This window comes from Oryctolagus cuniculus, chromosome 3 (assembly GCF_051225735.1).
Source record: "Oryctolagus cuniculus isolate XC-2025 breed Fujian yellow rabbit chromosome 3, ASM5122573v1, whole genome shotgun sequence".
Classification (NCBI taxonomy): domain Eukaryota; kingdom Metazoa; phylum Chordata; class Mammalia; order Lagomorpha; family Leporidae; genus Oryctolagus; species Oryctolagus cuniculus.
Window position 1 is genome coordinate 152769041 of NC_142869.1, and position 24350 is coordinate 152793390.

Below are 24350 nucleotides of genomic sequence, written 5' to 3' on the forward strand. Positions count from 1 at the left end.
ACAAAGTGGGTTGTTTAATTTTCACTTTTATTATTCTATGTTAAAAATAATTGAAGCAAGTATGCATTTTGATGTTTATTATATATTTGAATTAATGAATCTCCAATGAAACTCATACTTTGAATTTTAAATTTATAAATTGATGATTACATTGAAAAATATAAATATTCTCTACATTGGAGCCATATGTCAAAAACGCCCCTTCTTATTTTGGGTAATTTCAATTGATTAGACTCTTCCTCTTAATAGTTTTCTAATTCATTTATAGATAGGTTTATGTGAATATTTCCCAAACACACCTTCATATAGACATTTAATCATTATTTCAACATGCCGAGTTGTTAAGCATGGTGTGAAGTTTTATTAATCAAATAATGTATCTTTTAAACATAATTAAAGAGAGCCCAAATGAGATGGGCTGGTTTATTTTCTCTTTTTTTGCAATAGCGTAGCCCACAGGAATGTTTAAATATAGCTTTGTAGGTATATAAAGATGTTTTCTTCTGCAACTTTAAATTTGTTTAATCAATAATAAAACATCCTTTTCAAAACAGTAGATGGTTTGATAACCTATGTAATTCAACAGCTCAGGACAGCTTGCACATAACCTTGTTAAATCAAAAGTCAAGCGGCTATTTGGATTTTTGCCTTTTCAGTGTGAATAATGCCATTGTTTTGGAGTACAAGAGCAGGAAGAAAGAGGGTAGTTTCTATCCCTGGGAAGATAAATCTTCATACTGCTTACTCTAAGACCTAGAAATTCCTTCTTTCCTCTTTTTCCTGAGAACTTTATTTTTAAGAATTTTTTTTCTTTTAGCAGACAGCAAGGTTGTATAAAGTGTTTAGAGCACTGCCAGCACATCATAAGTACTTTACAATTATTAGTTATTCTTACAAGTTCATATACTTAAGTTTAGTCCATTTATTGAACTAGCCTGGAAGATCATATCAAATGGGAAAGATGTGGGTGCCAGTTTGTGACCCCGTTGTTCCACTTCCAGTCCAGATCCCTGCATTAGCAGGGAAAAAGCACTGGAAGATGGCCCAAGTGTTGGGGCTTTTGCCACCAGCATGGGAGACCTGAATGGAGCTCTGGGCTCCTCCTGGCTCCTGGAATGCTGACCCTTGTGGCCATCTAGGGGATGAACCAGCAGATGGAAGATCTCTCTCTCTCCCTCTCTCTCTCTCTGGCTCTGTCTTTCAAATAAATCTTTTTTTAAAAAACTAATAATCTCATTCTCAGAACTGCTGATTCTGTTTGCTTTACCTACTCAGTGGAAAACAGCCTTGACTTGGGTGACTCTTGACACTTAACTTGACTGAGCAAATTGGAGAAATAATGTTGTCAGCTAGTTGTCTGGGGCTGAATGCCTCTGGGTATTAAGAACTGACTGGAATTTCCTGACTGCAATGCCCATGTGAGTGGAGGAGATCTCGTGCTTGGGAGGGAATCAAGCTGCATGAGGAAGAAAAGTGTGACCTCGGAAGAGGAACCCCCTTGGTCTTCATAAGGCATGTTTCAAAACACTGAACAGAAAAGAACTTCTGATTGCCCACAAAAGACATGTTTATAGTTTGGGACTTAGGTGGGGGGAGAATGCAAAGAGGGATCTTCAGAGCCCAGCAAACAGAAAAACCTCTGACTAAGCTGAGTGATGATGCTTCTGCCTGAAGGGTGCCAAGACAGCCTCTACTGCTTTGCTCTGGCTTCCCACCTGGCTCCACTAGGCCACCATGCATGTTCATTCCAGATTTATCTTTCTAAAATGCAATCCAATGACACTACTTCCTTGCTCAAAATGCCCATACTGACATCCTTCTGTCAACCACAGCAGGCAGGGGACTCCGACCTTGCCTTTTGTGCCTCTGAACATGATCCCAATCTCATTTTCCACATGAGCTTCCTGCTCTGGCAAACAGTGTTGTTTCTAAAGAACATGTGCCCCTCTGCTCATGTCTTTCCCACTCATCTCTCCTGTCAAGTGCCCCTTGCATTTCAAGATCAGTATTCAGTGACATCTCTTCTTGAACACCCCTCATTCTTATCTGGAAATGACCTTGGTGCCCCTGAGTCTCTTGGCTATTTGCTTCTCTAGAATGGTCCTCATCTTATTCCATCACTCACCATAGGGATTTGTATATTTGTTTTTCCGTAGATGCTGACTATGAATTCCTTGATAGCCATGACTGTGTCTTTATTGTCCTCAGAGATAAGCTGGCATCCTGCACCTGGCAGAGCCACTTCGAGAGGCCAGGACTATTTGAATTTTCTCAAACCTCCAGTATATTAGAAATTGAAGAACTGCCTAGGTTTCAAAATTGAGGCATATTTCAAGTGTTACATTAAACAAATGGATGTGATGAAAACACACATATGCCTATAATGTTTCCCTATGTAGCTCTGCTGTTTGTAAGGAAATAATGGGATTTTTAAAAGTGTTTACTGCAAAGTGCCCTTCAGTTGACAGAGTATGGTAACTGACACAAGTTTAGCCCTGTTTGGTGACTATCTTCTTTCTCTCTTTGGGATGATACTCAATCTGAGTCCTGGGCCAGATGACACCTTAGATCCTGTGAGGAGCCCTCCCATATGGAGGACACTTAAAAAATGTTTGCTGAATTGAATTATACTTAAGTACACACTGAAAAGATGCTGTATGGTAATATCTTGTGTTAATTTCCCATATTTAGTTTGAATATGATATTATTTAGAAGATTGGAAGTAATATTGACATCTAATTAAAGGTCTAAATTTAACTTTTCGTTGTTTTATGTTTAGCAGATAGGAACCAGACATTGGGGAGGAAATAAAGGGGTCATCTCTACTGCCTGGCTACCTAAACTAACTGTATTTTCAGCAGTATGTGGTATATGACAACAAAAATTATGTCCTCTGTGACTCTGCTTTCTTTAACATTTTCCCTTATTTATTTTATGTGTTTAAGAGAGACAGGAAGATGGACAGTTCATTCTCCAAATACCCACAATGCCCGTGGCTGAGTTAGGCTAAACCTGGGAGTCAGGAACTCAATCCAGGTTCCCCAGTGGATGGCAAGGACCTAATCATTTAGACCATCATTACTGCCTCCCTGGAAATGCATTAGTAGGGAGCTGGAATCAGGAACAAAGTCAGGAATCAAACCCAAGCACTCCAAAGTGAGATGCAAGTGTCCCAAGAGGAGTTTTAACAACGAGGCCAGATGCTTGCCCCAGGCTGTCCTTCTGATTTGGTAACAGGGTTGAATGCTTCATGAAAATAAGCATATTCTTTTTTCTTGAAATTAGCCTAGGGATGCAAAATAATGAAGACCCTAATTACTTTAAAATATTTGAAGATCATTACTATAAGTGTTAAAACATATCAATAATATTCTTTGCCATTGGACAATAAAGCTTAAATCTTCTACTTAGAGACATCCTTCCTCTAAAATGCAAGAATTATGTATCTTTATGGATCATCTTTCAGTCTAGGGTATAGAAATCAAGCACACCTGGAAGTAAGCACTAGTCATTAAAATGGCCACTGTTGGGGCCAGCACTGTGCAGAGGGTTAAGCCACCACTTGTCATGCTGACATCCGTATCAGAGTTCTTGTCTGAGTCCTGGCTATCCTGTTTCTGATCTGTCTTCCTGCTAACACTTCTGGGAAGGCAGAGGAGGAGGGCCCAAGTACTTGGGTCCCTGCTATCCATGTGGGAGACCAGGATGGAGTTCCTGGGTCCTGGCTTCATCATGGCTCCACTTGGCTCTTGAGGCCATCTGAGGAATGAACCAAAGCATGGAAGATCTTTCTCTCTGTGTCTCCCCCAACTCCTTCTCTGTCGCTCTGCCTTTCCAACACATAAATAAGTCTTTGCAAAATAGATCTTTACAAAAATAAAATGACAACAGTTCATTGATTGAATTAAATTAACATGGATGACCTATTATAAAATTATTTTATAATTAAAAGGATTTTATAATTAAAAGGATCAGAAGAAATGAAGAGGATCTAGCATTTTAAATGAATCACAATATAATTTAAACTTGGGAGAAATACATATCAGTATGAAGTGCTATAGATAAAGAATTTTTCAGGGAAAATGAGGATGTTTTGTAAAATCTAAGGCCAAATTGCGAGAAGACAGGTTGCATAGACAAAAATGCCAGAAAGGATAGTTCTTTTTTTTTTTTTGCCAAGCAGAGTTAGACAGTGAGAGAGAGAGAGACAGAGAGAAAGGTCTTCCTTCCGTTGGTTCACTCCCCTAATGGCCACTACAGCCAGCGCTGCGCCGATCCAAAGCTAGGAGCCAGGTGCTTCATCCTGGTCTCCCGTGGGGGTGCAGGGCCCAAGCACTTGGGCCATCCTCCACTGCACTCCCAGGCCACAGCAGAGAGCTGGACTGGAAGAGGAACAACTGGAACAGAATCCAGTGTCCCAACCCGGACCAGAACCTAGGGTGCCGGTGCCGTAGGCAGAGGATTAGCCAAGTGAGCCACGGCGCCAGACCGAAAGGATAGTTCTTATATTGACAGGTACTTTACACTTGAGTAGGCCATATATAGAGCCAAGAGGTGTGTGAAAATACAAACTTCCTGTACAAAGTCCTTTTAATTATATACAGTTGTGAAACATGCAACATAGCTCCTACCATGGCAAAGATTTCAACAAGAATTTAAAGCCTATCTTGTTTTTTTTTTTTTTTTGACAGGCAGAGTGGACAGTGAGAGAGAGAGACAGAGAGAAAGGTCTTCCTTTGCCGTTGGTTCAGCCTCCAATGGCCACTGCGGCTGGCACGCTGCAGCCGGCGCACCGCGCTGATCCGAAGCCAGGAGCCAGGTACTTATCCTGGTCTCCCATGGGGTGCAGGGCCCAAGGACTTGGGTCATCCTCCACTGCACTCCCTGGCCACAGCAGAGAGCTGGCCTGGAAGAGGGGCAACCGGGACAGAATCTGGCGCCCCGAATGGGACTAGAACCCGGTGTGCGGGCGCCGCAAGGTGGAGGATTAGCCTAGTGAGCCACAGTGCCGGCCCCTATCTTGTTTTAAAAGACTGTAAGTTTTACTATGTCACTGCAGCATTAAAAAACAAAACTCAGTGTGTGTTCTTATTTTTTAGATAACCACATGGAATTCCCAACTCAACCCTCTATACCCATAATTTCACCTCCACTCTTTCTGTTAACTATAGGTGCTAGACAAAGGTTTGAGCTCAGGCCTGATCTTTTCAATGAGAGGTGCTCTATCAACTGGGCTTGGGTGTAGGAAGGGTGAGAAGTAGGCATTTGCTCTTTGATTCTTTCTTCCTTAACCTTTGTTCTATAATATGAGCCTGTTGGGACTCAAGGGAATGGCTACTCAGTCTACTTTGCTAAATGCCAAAAATCTGTGTGATGGTGTGAAGCCAGTTAGTTTGCAGAGTTCACAGTGTTTCATAGGTGTTACATGGTAAAAACAAAGGTCACAAATATTTTTCTCAGTTCAAGGTTTCTTGTTAAAAATCTAAAGGAAATTAATTTGACAATATCCCATTGTAATGATTTTAGTTCACTGAATGACATTTTATTCTACAATAATATAATGAAAAAGAGTGCTTTTGGGATCAGTTAGGCCTAATTCGGGACTACCTGTACTAGGTGTGAGGTTATTGGTAAATATGTTAAGGATTATTTTGCATCTTTTTTTCCCTCAAGAGTAAAATGGCATACTCTTAATGCTTATCTCAGACAGGTATTGAAATAATTAAATAGGGGAAACACAAAAGATTTAGCATGTTAGAAGGCTCTTCCTGCCTCACAGCTGTTTGTTAATTCATAGCAATTCTACTTAAACATGTGAGGCTGAAGGTTAGTAATGATAAACACAGAAGAATAAGAGAGGACAGTAAGTAGAAAGATGGAAATAGAATCCCAGAGATACAATTAATGTTTAAGTAAAATGTTTTCATAGAGAAAAGAAGCAATAGAACTTTAAAGTCGAATCCCTTTTAATCTGATATTTTTAAATCAATTTTTAAAAAATCAATTCAATGAGAGTGGAAATCTGTCATCACTGTGTGGCCAAACTCACTTTTATTTTTAAGTCATACAAATATCATAGTGAGTAGTTAATATTATCTTGAAACTTTGGCATGCTTTACAAATTCCATCTCCTTAGTAAAGATGACAGATTTTTGAGTAATTGACCTGTTTGATGGTCTTGGGTTGACAAAGGAACTTGAAATTTTATTTTCCTTGTGAGCTTTTTTGAGCTCACAAATTTCAGTGGTTTTTTAAAAAATTTAAATAATATTCATTGACTGTCATTTTCTACACGACTTAATTCCTACTGGGGGCAGAAAATTTTTTAAGCTTGCAGAGTAACCCAACTGGAGGACAGTTTTCCAGACTTAGGCAGTTCATGCTCTAAGCCCTATATCCTATGGTCACCCATGCAAATGAAATAACTAATTGAGAAAAATAACTGGAGAGACTGATTTTGAAAATACTACATATGAGATAAAAAGATCCTATGGGCTTCAAATATTATTATTATTAAAGATTATTCAGTGTTTAAATTGCTAGTAGTTTGTTTCATAGAAAATATACCAAAATCATTAAAAATTTCTTCCCATATTTTTAAAATAAAAATTTTATTTTAAAATAGTTTAGACTGGGCCGGTGCCACGGCTCAATAGGCTAATCCTCCGCCTTGCAGCGCCGGCATCCAGGGTTCTAGTCCCGGTCGGGGCACCAGATTCTGTCCTGGTTGCCCCTCTTCCAGGCCAGCTCTCTGCTATGGCCCAGGAGTGCAGTGGAGGATGGCCCAAGTGCTTGGGCCCTGTACCCCATGGGAGACCAGGAGAAGCAACTGGCTCCTGGCTTCGGATCAGTGTGGTGCGTCGGCCTTAGTGGCCATTGTGGGGTGAACCAACGGAAAAAGGAAGACCTTTCTCTCTGTCTCTCTCTCTCACTGTCCATTCTGCCTGTCAAAAAATAAAAAATAAATAAATAAAAATAAAATAGTTTATTAGACTTACAGAAAATTATGAAGATACTATATAGAGGTCCTGTGTACTTCTTACCCAGTTTCCCTTATTACTAACATTTTTCATTAGTATGCTACCTTTGCAACAAATGAAACAATATTGGCTTTATTATTAACTGAAGTTCATACTTTACCCAAATTTCCCCAGTTTTGAACTAGTGACGTTTTTCTGTTCCACAATCCTGTCCAGGAGATCACTTTGCATTTAGCTTTCTATCTCCTTAGTCTCTTCTCAACTGTGAAGGTTTCTCAAGCTTTCCTTATTTTTGATGACCTTGACAGTTTTCAAGAATACTGTTGAGTGCTTTGTAGAATATCCCTCGATGGGTTTTTCTTGATTAGACTGGGATTATGGTCTTTTGGAGGAGGACTACGAAGGTAAAGTGTCACTTTCTTCACACCGTATCAAGGGTACATGCTCTCAATATGTAATGTTTGTAGTAGTTCTCTAAGGAAAAATTACATTTACTTCTTTTCCCCTCCAACATTGTACCCTTTGGAAGGAAGCCACCATGTGCAGCCCATGCTTAAGGAATGAGGAGTTGAGTTCCACCTCCTTGAGAGTAGAGTATCTACAGAAATTATTTGGAGTTTTTCTGTACAGAAAATTTGCCTATTCCCCACCCCATCGATACATTTAATCATTTATTTAGTCAGTATATACTTGGGTGTATTTATTTGATACTTTGGATGATAACTGAATGCTACTTTATTTCATTGCTCAAACTGTTCCATCTTTGTCTATTGGTGCTCTCTTTCAGCTGATTGTCATAGCCCTTTGGAATATCCCCATCTTTGTGTTTTGGTTTTTAGTACTTTCTTACTTTCTGGCAAGATAAATGGCTCCAGTCTCAATTTGTGTACTTCCTGTTCCAAACCTAAAGGGATCTGTGGTCCCTTTTATTGGAAGTTGGTATTAGAATCCAAAGTCTGGGTACCATGGTGTGCTGGCTACTATTGAGATGCCATTGTTGACAGAGCAAGAAAACACCTATGTGTGTATACTAACCAGTGTATACACATATGTCTATATGTAACCATCTATTCCTCTATTAAGGTAAATGTTGAGCTCATAATGTCTTCAATTATATTTCATTACAACATGAATCATTATTTTTCTAAAAATTTTATTTACTTGAAAGGCAGAGAATCAGATACACAAAGAAAGAGGTTCTATTCATCTATTCATGCCCTAAATGCCTGTACCATTGGGGCTAGACAAGGCCAAAGCCAAGAGCCAGAACTCAATCCAGGTTTTCTACATGGTGGTGGGAACTCAAGTAGCTGAGCCATCACCTGTTGTCTCCCAGGGTACACGTGAGCAGGAAGCTGCAGTGGAGAGTGGAGCTAGGACTTGAACCTAAAGGCCTCCCATATGGGATGCTGATATCACAAGCAGCACTTTAACCCCTGCACTAAACACCTGCCCCCAGCATAAATCATCATTGTCTCTTTCCTTTGCTTATGTATCATTTCCCATTCCAACCGTGAGAAACCTGGCATTCACCATTTTCCATCTACTAGCTTATCTTTTCATTTCCAATTTATGTATAAAAATGTGAAAATTGGCCGGTGTTGTGGCTCACTAGGCTAATCCTCCGCCTTGCGGCGCCGGCACACCGGGTTCTAGTCCCGGTCAGGGCGCCGGATTCTGTCCCGGTTGCCCCTCTTCCAGGCCAGCTCTCTGCTGTGGCCCGGGAATGCAGTGGAGGATGGCCCAAGTACTTGGGCCCTGCACCCCATGGGAGACCAGGAGAAGCACCTGGCTCCTGGCTTCGGATCAGCGCGGTGCGCCGGCTGCAGCGTGCCAGCCGCGGCAGCCATTGGAGGCTGAACCAACGGCAAAGGAAGACCTTTCTCTCTGTCTCTCTCTCTCACTGTCCACTCTGCCTGTCAAAAAATAAAAAAAAAATGTGAAAATTGTTAGATGTACCCTTGAGGAATATAACCCTGTCAGCTGGGATGGCACGTATGCTGGTTCTCTTCCTTTTCATTTTGCAGACTGTACTCATTTCCAAAATTACTGTTTAGAACCTTCCCCTCCCATTTCTTCTGTTGAGATTGCTTCATATATTTGTAGCAGATTCTTCTGTTGCATTTGGCTTTCTTTCCTGGGGATTTCCCTGTTCTCCCCATTTTTCTTTAAATTCAAGTCCATTAAGGTTAATTGTTTGTGCTGTAAATTCTATGGGTTTTGACAAATGCATAGTGTCCTATATGCACCATTACAGCATCAAACAAAATTGTTTCACTGCTCTAAGAATATCTCTTGTGCCTCACCTATTAAACTCTTCCCCTCGCCACCCTGAACTTCTGGCAACCACTGCTCTGTTACCATCTCTATATAGTTGTTCCTTTCCCACAATACATGTAACTGAAACAGCACAGTGCATAGACTCTTCACACTGGCTTCGTTCACTAGAAATGGCATATAAGATGTGTCTGTCTTTTTGTAGCTTGATAGTTCACTCTTTTTTATTGATGAGTAATATTCCATTATACAAATGTACCATAGTTTTCTTATCCATTCACTGACTGAAATACATCTTGTTTTTTTTCCCCAGCTTTTGGCATTATGAATAAATCTACTATAAACATTTGCATGCAGGTTTTTCAAATCAATTGGGTAAATAACTAGCTTGGAGCATGATGTACTCTTGCTAGCTCATGTCTAAGACTAGACTGTATTCAGTTTTGTAAGAAATTGCCAAATTATATTTCAAAGTGGCTGTGCCATTTTGCATCCCCATCAGCAACTCTTGCCAGTGATCCTGTTACCAGTTTTTTTTTATTATTATTATTATAGCCATTCTGAAAGGCCAGTGACAGCATCTCATTGTTTTAATTTGTAACCCCCTAATGACAGCTGGTGATAAGCATCTTTTCATATGCTTATTTGCCATCTGTATGTCTCCTTTAGTGTGGTGTCTGTTCAGATGTTCTGCTTATTTTTAAATTCAGTTTTCTCTTTTCTTACTATTGAGTTTTACTTTCCCTTATTTCAGAAGAAAGTAAACAAAAAATAAAAGTGGTTGAGAAGAGGTGCATTTAAAAATAATTAAGGATTATGTAATCTATATATGTAATATATAACATATATTATATGTATGTATATTGTTTCATAATCATGTAAGCAAGGCATGATAGAAGAGTCAGCTCAGCATTAACTTGAGGCAGTGAAACTGGAGACACACACAGTTTATTGAAATTATCCTTCATCAGTCAACTCATTTAATTTTCACTACAGCTCTATTGATGGAAACTCTTTCTTCCCCACTTCAAAAATGAGGAAACCTTGCTCTCCTTCAATGCAAGAATTCTAAATCCCTGTGCCATGCTGTCTGATGGACAATACATTTTATAATGGCATTTTCCCCATGAACACTTATTTTATTTACCTGAAAGACAGAGAGGAGAGAGGAGAAAGAGAGAGAGAGAAAGAGAGAGAAATGAATCTATCTCTTGGTTTGCTCCCAAATGCTGGCAGTAGCTGGAGCTGGACTAGGCTGAAGCCAGGAGCTGGGAACTTAATCTGGGTCTCCTACATGAGTAACAAGGATCCAAATATTTGAGCCCTCACCTGCTGCCTCCCAGCAGCAGAGGGGTGTGTGTGTGTGTGTGTGTGTGTGTGAATAAGAACCTAGAACTGTGAGCAGATACTGGACTTGAACCCAGGTACTTCAACATGAGATACAGGCATACAGATTATGGAAATATTGCATCTTTTTGAATTATCTAAACTGCTACAAGCCTCATATTTTGCATTTGCACAAGAGCACATTGAGGTGATCGCGTAGTATTTCAATATAAATTTATCTCACATTGTTTTTCATATTCACTTTCTTGAAAGCTAGCAAAATATGATACAATAATCAAATAGGCTACTTTTCCCAGCTCATATGACTCCAGAAAAAGAATTTCCAGGAGTGATTGGCTTTGGTTTTTGATAGGTAATTACAAGAAGCATTCCCACTGACAGTTGGAATCATGACCAGACTGGGTCTTGAAAGCCACAGCAGTGCAGTTGCAGCTGGTGACTGGCTTGCTGGCTGGCAAGGCGCCTACGGCATAGGACTGGATGTTCCACCATGGCTGGGCGCTCCTCCAGGGAGCTGTCAGTCGCTGGGTTCCCACCGTGCCAAGCACCAGACAGGTGCAGAAAGGTTCAAGGTTTCTGTTCCCCATTAGAGTTGAGGGCATGCTGGCCGCCTGACATGAGGGGCCTGAGGAGCAGAGTTCCTGCTTTGCTCTGGGTGGGGTTCTGCACTGACATGGTCTTGAGAACACGCTGTTATTCCTCACCTGCTGGAGGCTGGCCTGACATGAGTGGTGAGTTTGCAGGGGGCGTTTAGAGAAACAGAGGACTGAGTCACTTCCATTTGTAAGGCTTCTTGTATGTTTTTTAAGGGAAAAAAAAAAGAGTCCTAAAAATTGTGTTTTATTTTACATTTCAAAGAAATTAATGCTCTTAGATCCAAACATGAGATGCAGTAGAACTGCAGCACTTACAGAAGATGCATAAAGCACATATGTTTATAAGAATATTCATTCCCAGTGAACGAGCTGGGGAGAAACATTGAAAGTAACTGATGGAGGTGCTTTCCTTCTACGTCCAATAGGGCATCTTTGTCACCGTGTAGCATGGTTCTGAGATTTTGTTTTCAGTCCTAAAACCAGGAGTGGGAGAAGAATTCAGACCTAGGGTGGAGAAGAAAGAAAGGAAACGTAGAAGTTACCTTAGATTTTGCAAGCCTATGGAGAATCTGGAATAAATGAAAGAGACAACAATGCTGATTATTTTCTTTGGGAGAGGGTAACTAACACTTTGCTTTGCTACAGTTTTAGTCAAATTTAGATCTGAGAAGCCCAGTGGGAGCTGCGGCAGAACTGTTTATTGTGTCTCCTGCTTGGCACAGAGCTGGAACACGTTAGCCATTCCAGAAAACATTTCTGGAAGGGAGTCAGAAAGTCACCTTATTTCCCAGGATACATTTCTTGTCTTTGTTTTGAGAAACAATATTTAAAAGTTTAGCAATTTATGACATAAGCTGATAACATACATCTTTGCACTTTTTTCAGTGCTTATGCAAACATGTAGTTTATGCAACCTGTATATCTCCTCTCACCTACTTGTTGGGGTATAAATAAGGTCACAGGTCTCTCTCTCTTTTACTTTTTAATATTGAAGTTAGTAGGAAATTCAGAAACTCTTTTCAAGGACTTCCTCTACCCCAAGTTGTCCAAGAAATTTGGGGTTTTCTATGTCCAGGGGTGTAATTCCTGTTTCCAAACACCAGTGAAAGGGAGTATATGGAAGACTTGGCCAGTCTGCTGTCACATGCCACACCCCATTTTCTGCTGCAGAGCCCTTGTCACCACAGCAGTGTGTCATTGATGAAAATAGGCCTCCCACAGAGTCAGATGCTTCCATTATCACCCTGTGGAAACAGATCCTTGCTCAGGTTACCGCAGTTCCTAGAGGAAGATCTCTCTATCTCATTCTCTCAGCCTCGGTCGGTCTCACTCAAGACTACATTTTCCTTGGATTTCCAGAGTTGCTATAGCAGTTTCCAAAGTTCCTCCAGTACCTTATGGGTAAAAGCGAGTTCCAGTTTCAGCTGCGAAGTCAAGAACAACCCATCTGACATCATGCAGTAGGCGTTGGCAGAAATCTTTCCTCTCATGGTTGTCCTTGGGTGTCCTTAGTGTGTCTATTTGAGTGCTCCAACAAGAGTCATCTCAATGCTTCACGTTGATTCTAAGCACATGGAACCTCCCAGGCAGTGGAAGACGTAGTCTCTGTCTCTTGTTTTTTCCTCTCCTCCTGGATAGCCACTGACTTTCCTTTGCTCTAGTGAAGATGGTCTACTTGATGAATTCAGAAGAACAGAAAATTCTCCTCTGTGGTAAGTCCCTATCTTCACCTAAACAGAGAAGCAAGAAGACAAGTTGTAAAAGGCAGCTCCCCTTAGTCAAACAAGCAAAGCTGTTCAATGTAGTCTAATTACACATACAGCACTGGGATTAAGTGCTCTGCTCTGGAACCAGATCACTGGATTTCAAGAAAAATTTTGCAGCTTTCCTTGAATGTGGCATGACTTTTATCCTTCTGTACCTCAGTTTCTCCATCTGTAAAATGGGATGCAGAAAATAATGAAATACATCAACTTCACAGGGATTTTCCTGAGATATTTAGTTTACACAGCAAACAAATATACACAACATATAATTTTTTTTCTTGCAAAGACAGGATCATGCTAAACTTAATTTGCTCTTAGTAAACAATTATGTCTGTGTTTTTAGTAAAACTATGTAATGGTCAGACTTATTTAGATGAAAACATGTTACAAGTTTATCAATTTCAGCTTACTTCATTAGCATACTTTGTCCCAAAAATCATTGAAGTGGTATTCACAGATTTCTTTGAAGATAATTTGTATACATGTGAAGAAGTGTTCCAAAGTGTTTTGTCATTGTCTCATCAGCGTTGCCTCTCAGCAGTTTTGCAGTGAGGAGATTCTGGTCACCCTGCAAAGACACAGGGATGCATGCCGTGGAGGCCATGGAGCCATAGTCACTGAGCCAGGAATGGGTTGTCCTTTTGACCTTGCGAATTAATCACCAGAGTTGCACTAATCACATTGAACTTGAAGATCCACACATGGCAAGGTTAGTGCCCTAAAACAAGATCTCAAAGAGCCTGTCTAGGCAGGGTAAGTTAAAGCAGATCAGAAAGGAGACCTTGAGCCTATGAATTTTCAAATTCTAATTTCCTGTGTGAAAAAGCCGTCCTTGAGTAACTGGCTTCATGTCCTTTCCTTGTTTGTTTTCTCATGGATTGGTATAATAAATGACCATAAAATGAGTGCTTTTGAAAAAATTATAGCTGAAAATACTGTTCGTGATGTCATCCAGTGATAATTCAGTCTTTGGATGGCAGACTTTTCCGTGAGTAGAGTGGAGGGAGGATAGTTTTTCTTTCCAGGTGAACTTGCATATTAACTTCTACTAGATATCAGACTATGAGAATAATACAACATCCAGTAAAATTTCCCATGTAGTCTCTTCTTATTCTGTATTACAAATGCCATATGTTAAGTGTTTTTATTACATGTTTTCTATTTAAAGGGAAATAGTTAGAAATGAGTAAATAACCCACTGTTCTACTTGCTGTGCACTACTCTTTCTAAATGTACCTCTTCCATAAAGCATTTATGTAAATTAACATAGAACTCATCTGAGAACACAAATCACCCTTTCCTCTTAGAGTTCCAATTTACAAAACTATTATTCTAATTCTATACATAGCATCTGGCTTTCAGCATGATATCACTATGAAAATTTAATCTGGTGTTATGAATCCTCTAAGAAAACTTCACTAGAAAACAGAGAACATGAAAAAGAGAACTGATATAAATAATGAAACATTTCATAAACGACAGTGTTAGGAAATCTCAGAAGATTTGTTAGCTTTCTGTATGAGTATTTATGACAAAGTTATATTCCAAATGGTACTCAAAATTGTTCCAGTTCTTTAGTGGTATTAATAAGCTTCCATTTTGTACAGCCTTTTTAAGGAACTAGCTACTTTTAAGTTACAGATGACCCATCAGGGCGCCAAATTTCATCTGGACACTGTTACAAATACTACTGCTGATGAGCTTAGCATTAGAGGAACCAGGGCTGCTGTTGTCATGTAGCTGTGGTTGCTGGCTGTGATATCAGCATCCCATGTGGGCACTGGTTTGTGTCCCAGCTGCTCCCCTTCTGATCCACCTCTCTGCTAATGGCCTGTGGAAAGCAGTGGAACATGGTTCAAGTGCTTGGGACCTTGCCACTCATGTGGGAGACCTGGATGAACCTCTGAGCTCCTGGCTTCTGACTGGCCTGGTGCTGGCCATTGTGGCCATCTGGGGAGTGAAGCGGCAGATGGAAAATCTTTTTCTGTCTGTCCCTCTGTCTAAGGCTGACTTTCAAAATAAATAAATAAATCTTTTTTAAAAATTCGAGGAACCAAAACACAGAGCTTTCAGATGTTATTTCAGTGTGAAGGAAATGAGGACATTTCTACCATATAAAAAGTTTTGCCTTTAAAAGTGAATTATCTTACAGTGGCAAGGGCACTGCTTTACCTTCTTTTCATCTGGTTCAAATACAAGGGTACTTAAAAAAGTTCATGGAAAATGGAATTAAAATATGAGTATATTTTGGTATAGATCACCTTGAAGTGCATGCATAGTTTCTTCATAGTAGGAATATCCCATGTATTTTTTTAAAATATCTTTTTTGGATAAAATAAACTCAGGAGGGCTGGAATTGTGGCACAGCAGGTTAAGCTGCTAATTGCAATGCCAGAATCCTGTATCTGAGCACCAATTGGAGTACCAACTACTCCACTTTCAACCCAGCTAAAGGGCCTGAGAAAGCAGCAGGGAGACAGGAAAAATAGTTGGGCCCCTGCACCCCTGTGGGAGACCTAGATGGAGTTCCTGGCTCCTGGCTTTGGCCAGGCACAGATCTGGCTGTTGAGTCCATTTGTGGAAAGAATCACTGGATGCAAAATATCTCTGTTTCGCTCTTGCTCTCCCTCTGTCTCTCCCTCTATTTCTGCCACTCTGCCATTCAAATAAATATTTTAAGAAGATAAACTCAGACTTTTAATTCCATTTTCCCATGAGCACTTCCATGTACCCTTTACAAGCAAATAACTTCAAAGGGGATGAGAGAATTAAATGTTCCTGAGAGTTCTGACAGTTTTTAGGGAATTCAGTTTGCTGTAGCATTCAATTTTGCAATGCTGCACTAGTTTCTGATTTATAATCAGTGATATGTAATGGTAATTTCTGCTATTCTTTTAATATGATTTGGCTACCCAACTCATGCATACATTTAAACCCCATGTCTTATGTTAATGGTACTAGGAGGGTGAGAACTTAATCCAATTAGTGTCTGGGGGTGCAACTTTTGGGAAATTACTGGATTAGATTAGGTTGCTAAGGTAGGGCCCTGCGATGGAATCATGATTGCTTTCGAAGGAGGAACACATGGATGAGGGTGTGTCCTGTGTCTTTGTGTGCTGGCTCCAAATAGGATCTTCCTTCTGCATAAGTCCTGCCATTCATTGCCAACCTCCACCCTCATCAGGCAGCAGACCAATGAGGCTGCCTGACCTTGGATTGTGACTCTCCAAAACTCTAAGCAAGAATAAACCTTCCTTTGTAAATGACTTCTCTCAGGTGTTTTAGTTGTGGTGACTAAAAGCTGACTAATACAATTTTTTTTTTAAAAAAGACTCATTTATTTATTTGAAAGAGAAAACTCTTCCATCTGCTGGTTCCCAAATGGGAACAACAAATGAGCACAACACCCAGGGCTGGGCCAGGCCACAACTAGGAGCCGAGGACTTCCATGTGTGTGGCAGGAGCCTAAGTACTTGAGCCATCATCTGCTGCTTCCCAGGTACATTAACAGGGAGCAGGATCAGAAGTGGAGCAGCTGGAACTTGAACCAGTACACCCATATGGGATACAGGCATTGTAAGTGGTGGCTTAACACACTATGCCATGACACGGCCTAATACAATTTCTACCATTTACTGAACACTTAATAGGTTCCAAGTTTGTTTATGTACAACATTTAGTTCATTCAATGGTTCTCAACTAGTGGTAACTTTTCACCCTGCTCCCTTCCCCCAGTATATCTGGCTATCTTGGGAGTCAGTTTTGGTTACCTGGGGAACAGAGGAGTTGTCCTACTAGCACCTGGTGGGTGGAAGCTAGGGAAGCTGCTGATCATCCTACAATACAAGGCCAGCCCCCAACAACAAAGAATTATTACCAACCCTAAATTTCCACAGTACTGACACAGAGAGACTCTGATTTAACCCATTCAACAATCCTGTGAGGTGGAAACTATTAATCTCATTTTCAGCATTATGGCATAGCAGGTTAAACTGCTGCTTACAATGCCAGCATCCCTTCTAAGTGCCAACAGTGTTATGGTATAACTAGGCATGTAGGTAAAGTTTAAGCAAGCTGGAATTCTTGTACCCCTGCAATGTAACCCTATCTCTTTAACTGTCAATTTGATATGCCCACCTTCTCAGGATGCATGCTAAGTCTCTACTCCATTTACATATCCAATTAGGCTACCACTCCCTTCCATATAAAATGAAGTGGAAGGTGGGAGAGAGCTCTCTTGCTGCCAGACCTCGCTTAGAGGTGCTGCTGTAGTTGGAGCTTTTTTCTACTGAAATCTGGTCTCTGTTGGACCTCTCCCACTCTCTGGCAGACCTTCCCAATTATAGGTGCCATTTTCAGTTTCTCTTTTCTCTCTAGCCTATGGGAAATTCTTTGGCCCACTCATATTGGGGTATTTCTCAGTGTAGGGCAGCCCACACTCGTGCATGTGGATGTATGGTTATTCCCTGACTGCCAAATAAACTCTGTTCTTATTTGCAAAAGATTCCAGTCTTGGCTTAATATTTCTATCTCTGTGGGACACAGGAACCTGGATTTTAAAAAAATGATATATTCATTACCCACATCAGTTTGAATCTCAGCTGCTCTGCTTCTGACCCAGCTCCTTGATAATATGCCTGTGAAAGCAGCAGACGATGGCTCACCTGCTTGGGCCCTGCCACCCACGTGAGAGACCTGAAGGAGTTCCTGGATCCTGGCTTCAATCTGACCTAGCCCCAGCCATTTGGGCCATTTGAGGTGTGAATCAGCGGCAGATGGAAGATCTCTCTCTCTCTCTCTCTCTCTCTCCCTCCCCCACCCTCTCTCTCCACTCTGCCTTTCAAATGAATAAAATAAATCCTTTTAAAAAAAACCCTCATTTTCCTGAAAAGAAAAAGGAGACAAAAAAAGCTAAATAATTTAAATAGGATCACTCAGCTAAGTAAGAGATGGTGTCAGGACTGCAAACCTATGTCATTATTGCCTTTAAGCCCAGGCTGTTTCCCCTATGTCTGCTACCATCTTCTGTGAACTTTGATGACCACAAGTAGGTTTTGAGCTTTGTAGGGCAGAGGTACCTCTTTATTCTGTATCTGCCTCAGCATCAAGCTCTTGCTTGCTGAAAGAAGAATATTAACCATTCATCCGCTGGATATCTTCTGATTTCTTCTTTAAGATGATATTTCAACAATTAGGTCAGTAACCCCAAGAGAAAATGGTCGCTGGATTGTTTTATTACTAAGTAAGGAATGTCAGAAGGAAAACAGAAGACACAATTCCTGTCTCCAAAGAGGTTGTGGGGAAGAAGAGTTGTCTATATGTATATAAATAGAGGTTTATATGCCTGTGTGTTTATAAACAGATTTGCCAGACCAAATGTCCTGTTGCAAACAGTAAAAGTCAACAATAATCAATAATAATCAACATGTACCAGGACACCTCCTTGTGGTCCTGAAACACGTTGTAAGACTGTAACCTGTGTTTGCATACTAGTACATCACTGGCACACTGTGGCAGAGCTGTGGCCACTCCTATCCTCCTAGCTTAGAGAAACTGACAAACACAATCAGCCTATGAGCGTGAAGCCAATGTCTTGCCTTCTGTCTTGTAATGAGCTTTGGTTTACTAGGGAGGTGACGTGTTCTTTCCTCTCTTTATTTTGCCAGTTTTTAGTGCACACATGATTTCTACTCATCTATCACTATTAAACCCTACTCAGGACAGAATCCAAGGAACATAAGCAAATGAAGCTGACATGATGGATAAATTATAGTGCAGGTTCATCTCACGATCTCTAATGGTAAAACTTCGGACACTGTGTGACAGGATGAGTAAAGTAAGACTACAAGATTATCTCATGATCTTTCGTATACTGGGATGCTTTGTGGGAAGCACCTTGCTGAAGGTAGAGTAGTGACTAAATAAATTTTGGCTTCCTTTTCTCATCATCTCCTCTTCCATTGCCTAGATCTTTTTAATGTTCCTTTAAAATGATGCCACACAAATAGTCACCCAATTTCTTGTGTTTAAGGTCAGTCCTACTTAGTAGGAAATTCTATAGGGGAAATATGTGTAGTCATTAAGTTTGGGTTTAGATAAGATACTATTTAGGTTCAAATTCCAGCCTCTTCTGTTATTATTAATTATGAAACTTGCTTGGGAAAATTGCTTTTGTATCTCATGTTCTTCTCATGTAATACATGGATATTGAAAAATTACCTGTACTACAGTGGTGTTAAAAGGATTAGAAAAGGTCAACCATGGGTGCATTTATCATCATGCCTGGCAATATGGCGCCCAATAGGTATAAGCTATGGGTATTATAACATTGTTACAACATAATATGGGTTGGTGTAGAGTAGCTTAGAGAGAGAAATCTTACTGTTTCTTACTGTCCACTTCAACACTTATCGCAGACCACTGACCTCTTTCCTAACTGGACATCTCAAAGCCATGTGTTGGATTTCAGTCATGACCTTCAGCCGTATTTAAACACTTCTTTAGTGCATGAGTTCGTATTCCTGTATTAAGCACCTATCTAGATGCAAATACTGAAATCCTGGGTAAGTTCATTTGGACATGTCTGCTGGCAATGTGAAAGTTCTGAATGACAGTGAAGACTGACTTCTGCCAAAATAAATTTGTGTTGCTTTTATGGTAACGATCTATGGTCTTCCTATACATGTGTGTGTACACACTTATGACAGAATATTGTAGTTCAGTGTTATTTATTAAAATATGTAATTCTGGTAGCTGCTTGATTTATAGATTTCTGCTTTTATGTCTCATTGTTAAACAGGTTTTAAAGTTTTGATTTCACAAAACCAGTGTAAGGAGAAAGACTGGGTTTGGTGGCTGGCAAAATGTAAACAAAATTACATGGGTGATTTGACTAGGGGCAATACTATATGCTGAAAGGAGAGATTGGAAATAGACCTGAGTTTGATCTTGGCTTTATCATTAGTGGCATTTATTTAACTCCTCTAGTCTGTTTCCTAGTTGAAGATTGAGGATAACAACACTTACTCACATGGTGAGCGTGAGGTTTGCATGAAATGATGTGCAGCAAATAGTAAGAACTCAGGTGACTATTTTATTTATTCTTTCCAGAGGAGGGAGATTGGTTGAAAAGTATTTGGGGTCTCCTTGAGCCATACTCATTGGTCAGCTTCTGTAATCTTGAAGTGGATTCTTCATCCCTTCATTGTCATTGCTCATTGATAACAACAAGGAAATAATTGCCAATTGTTTTCAACATTTGTGTCTTACATTTGATGGGTCATGCTAGTAGGGAGAAAACAGACTTAGGATGGTGAAGTGGATGAAGTAAGTTCACTCACACTCCTGAGAAAAGTCAATAGGGAAAACAGAGCCTCAAGTTTTGTGATACTGGAGAGAGGAAAACACCAGCACAGTCTATGAAGCAAGGGTCATGAATTAGAAATGCTGAAATTCTTTCCCGATTCATCCTGTCATCATTTTGTTCCATCTCTTTGCTCTTCTATTCTCTACTATTAAAATTCAGTGCAATAAAATGTGAATGTTTCTTAAAACCCACTTTAAGATAGAAGGGAAAAAAGATGACATTAAAATGCAAAGGAAAGTGATCAAAACCTGCGGAACACATTCATGAATTGAAATGTATGTTCCTTTCTATCATTATGCTAGCACTTTTTTTTTTTTTTTTTGACAATAGAGTTCAGAAATTAAAGGCTTGGCTCTTTAAAATCCACACGACAGGCACCCAAACCTGGGAAGGAAGGCGCCCACGCTTAGGAAAGGGTAGGTGCCCTCAGATTCAGTCAGATCAAAGTTAATGCGCCACCTTCGCTTCAAAGGCTGCCTGGATTCCTTCCGGCGCAGTAGTCAAGACGTTTTGCTGAACGAGACCAGGAAATCCATAGGAGGGCGGGTGAGTTTACATACTGTCCAGTCGTCACTGTCGCTTAGGCACACAAAAGCCTCCTTAGAAACGCAAGCTAGACTAGTAAAAACTTCGTAAAGACAACTAACAACTCTCCGGCGGCGACGGGCAAGGCACTAGCTGCTCTTACCTCTTTGCAAGATGTTGACATTTTCGTCCCCCCAAGTGCGTCTCCAAAGGTGTCTTAGCCGCAGTTGGAGCGCACCTAAGCCTGAAACTAACAACGCTGGGTTCTTCCCCAGCCCCGCGAAGGAGGCGCGAGGGCGAACCCACCAGGCACAAACGCAGGACCTGCCGGCTCTCCAAGGCTGCATTTTGATGCTGGAGAGAGGTATTTCCCTTTTCAAAATGCACCTTGCAAACCTTACACGAACCCGGCTAGGATCCGGGGAAAGAGGAAGAAGAGAAAGAGGAGGAGGAGGAGGATGGCACAGGGAAGCTGGCGGCGGCAGGTCCCGGGGCCGGAGGGACCTGGTGAGGAGGAAGGTCCAGGAGTCTCGCCGCGGTGCTGCCGCTCCTGCTCCCGCTGGTGGCTCTGTCTTCAGGCGTCGCCGCCCGCACCTGCAGAGCGGCCGCGCGGGCTGGGCTGCGGCTGGACGGTAGGGACGCGGAGCTGCACGGAGCGCGCGCGAGGGAGGAGGCCGGGAGTCCGCGGCGGGCGAGGGAGGCGTGGGGCGGCGCAGGCGGGAAGGAGGCGAGAAGGAAGGAGCGGCCGGGGAGCGGCCGGGGCGCGCCGGGGCGGAGAAGGCGGCTGGAGCGAATGTGGGGCCGGCCAGGCAGCGCCGGGCTTTTAACCTGGGCAGCGGGGGCGGGGGAAGGAGCAGCAGGAAAGGGGAGGTGTGTGCCATGGGGGTGGGTGGGGGGAGTTGGCGGCAAATGACATCACGGCAGGTCAGAGAAAAAGGGGTGAGCGGCGGGCGCGGAGAGGAGCAGGGCGTCCGGCAGTAGGAGCGCGAGCCCAGCCTGCCCCGGCAGGCAGCCCGGCGCTCCGAGAGACCATGCAGAAGTCGCCTCTGGAGAAGGCCGGCGTCCTCTCCAAACTTTTTTTCAGGTGAGAGGGTGTTCAGCTGAGCTGCGCAAGCACACGTGCCTACGAAAGAGGAGGGAGAGGATATGGGCAGGGTTCGGGGAGAGAGGACTAGTGTTTTTGTTCTCGGTTCTTAAGAGATGCGCTGTCATGGTTTTGAAAGAAAACGTGGATTTGGAGCAATAAGATGGAAAGCGTTAAGAAGAGATGGAAGAATAAACTGAAGCCCATTGTTGGGGTAGAGCCAAGTCTGCTTGCAACGGAAAGGCAGACTCTTAGACCCAAGTGGGCTACTGTGAAACTGTTTTCTTCGATTTCTCCAAGAAACTTATCGGTGACAAAGCTATTCATAAAGGATTCTTGTTTGCGCCGCCGTTTCCCCCATACATGTTTAATAGAAACTTGTTTTCTTGGCACTCATACCACGTGTCACTCCTGCATGTAGTAGGTGCTCAGAAAACATTTGTTGACTGAATTAAAAAATGGGGGCTGGGGTTGGAAATTATGTGATTAAACAAAGTTTTCGTTGTTAGAATCCCAAGTAAGTCTAACAAGCCTTTGCAGAATTCCATTGTTCTTCCTGTTATGAAGGAAATCAAATCCATTGAAATAGGTATATTCAAAATGCTAATAGTACCTATTATTAATTTAAGAACATCAGAATTTTGCAAAGTGTGAAACCCGGGGAATAGATGCTGAAGTTATAACCAACTGACATGGAAGAGATTGTGCTCCTATCCTTTTTTGCAAATGAACAGCTAGAAAAGCTTGCAAACTCCTTCTAATGAGATTTTTAAAAATAGAGTTTAAATTCAGAGTCTTAGGTGAAGTGTAATTAGATGTAGCGTTTCGTGTTTCAAGTGTTCTTTAGGTACCGCATCTACTTTGTTCCTGTTGCTATACCTGTGTGAGTGAACCAATAGGGGCAGCTCTCTCCCAGGATGCTGCCAGGCTCATAATTCTCCAGTGAATCAGCATGCTAAAGTATTGGAAAAGTCAACTCTGCTACAAATATGCCCATAAATGTGTGTATGAGAAAGTGATTCACAGTCCTCTGAGCTCTGATTCTCTACACGTGCTGCAAACCTGAAACCCAGGTGCAAAGGAGAGGCCATTGGCCCCTGAAGGAGATCTCCTCCTTGTGGATGGGGCAGAAGGACTTTACTCTTTGGAACTGCCTTTCTTATTGATGTTTACAGCACCTTTTATTACTTTGTAAAATTGGCCTGTTTATCTGTTTCCTATTACTTCTAAAATCACATTGCTAATTGGCAATAATTGGAGACTTTTTATCCACAGCACTTTGAGGAACCCAATTGCCAGTCAGTCTAAAAATGCAGTTTTCAGAATGAATATCCCATGGTTAATTCTAAGGACTAAGAGACTTTAAATAGCATATTGTTCATCTTTTCAATTGTTCATCAAACTTTTCAATTTTTATAGATTGGCAAACTTTAGTATAGTTTTAAAAAAGCTGTCAGGTTGATTTGGAAAGAAAATGTATTATAATGGCTATGAAATTTGTTGCGAGCATACTCATTTCTTTTCTCCAAACTATTTTATAATAAGTTGCTCTAAGAATAGGTGTGTTTTTAAAAATTAAGTTCCTACTATTAGAGGAACTGACAATCACCCAGAACTAGTGATTATGAACTTTCTTCAGGACTCTACTGCTAAAGGGCAAAAACCTCACTCTCTGCAATGGGTCAGGCAGTGCCGCTCACTGGTGAGGAGCAGCAGACTTTGGATTCAGATCTTTTGGATTCAAATCCCAGATCTACTGCTTAGTAGCTGTGTGACTTGAGGCAAATCCTGTCACATCTCTGTGTTCATGTGACTTGACCATTCAAACTTAGAGATTGATAGGACTTATGACCCAAGGGTTCTGTGATTGAGAAAATGCATGTTTATGTTAGCCCAGTAAGTGTTAGCTGCTGTTATCATTATAAATTACTACATTTGAACATTCTTTACAGTACCATGTGTCTTGTTTATATAAGGAGTGCAGTTCCTCTTTGCTGAGTATAATTCTGCAGTATAAGTCTGCATACACAATGAATCAGCCTGTATGAGAATTTGGGAAAATTTCATCTAACATGGTCTCACTAAGCATGCAATAAAAAAGTTTTATCCTTATATAATATGTTGTTAAATGTACTGGAATTTAATGTTCTGAATATGATCCCTTCTGTTTCAGAGTCATAAAAGAGTAAAACAATTATGGTCAGGGTTATGGAATATATTAAATAGCTCTTTAATTGTTTAGGTTATATCATTGGAAATCAAATGTTTGAGGAAAAATCCAAAGTACTTTCTTAATTTTACATGAATTTTAAATCAAGTACAAAATTTGGAAGACATCTGAACTATCATAATGCAAATATATGTATATATATATATGCACGCACACATATACATAAAATAACAATATAA

General features: G+C 41.0%; 1 protein-coding gene across 3 annotated transcripts in view; it reads left to right on the top strand.

The window, feature by feature from the left end:
* The first annotated feature begins 11194 nt into the window (after nucleotides 1–11194).
* The window catches only part of CFTR (CF transmembrane conductance regulator), a 221603-nt gene continuing 208447 nt past the window's right edge, over nucleotides 11195–24350 (top strand). The window contains exon 1 of one of the 3 annotated variants that reach the window (XM_089327932.1): nucleotides 11195–11335. Coding sequence is in view for 2 of the 3 variants with exons in the window: in XM_051847972.3 (XP_051703932.3) it covers nucleotides 21032–21489 (458 nt within the window). In the remaining variant the exon portion in view is untranslated. 3 annotated transcript variants of the gene reach the window in all.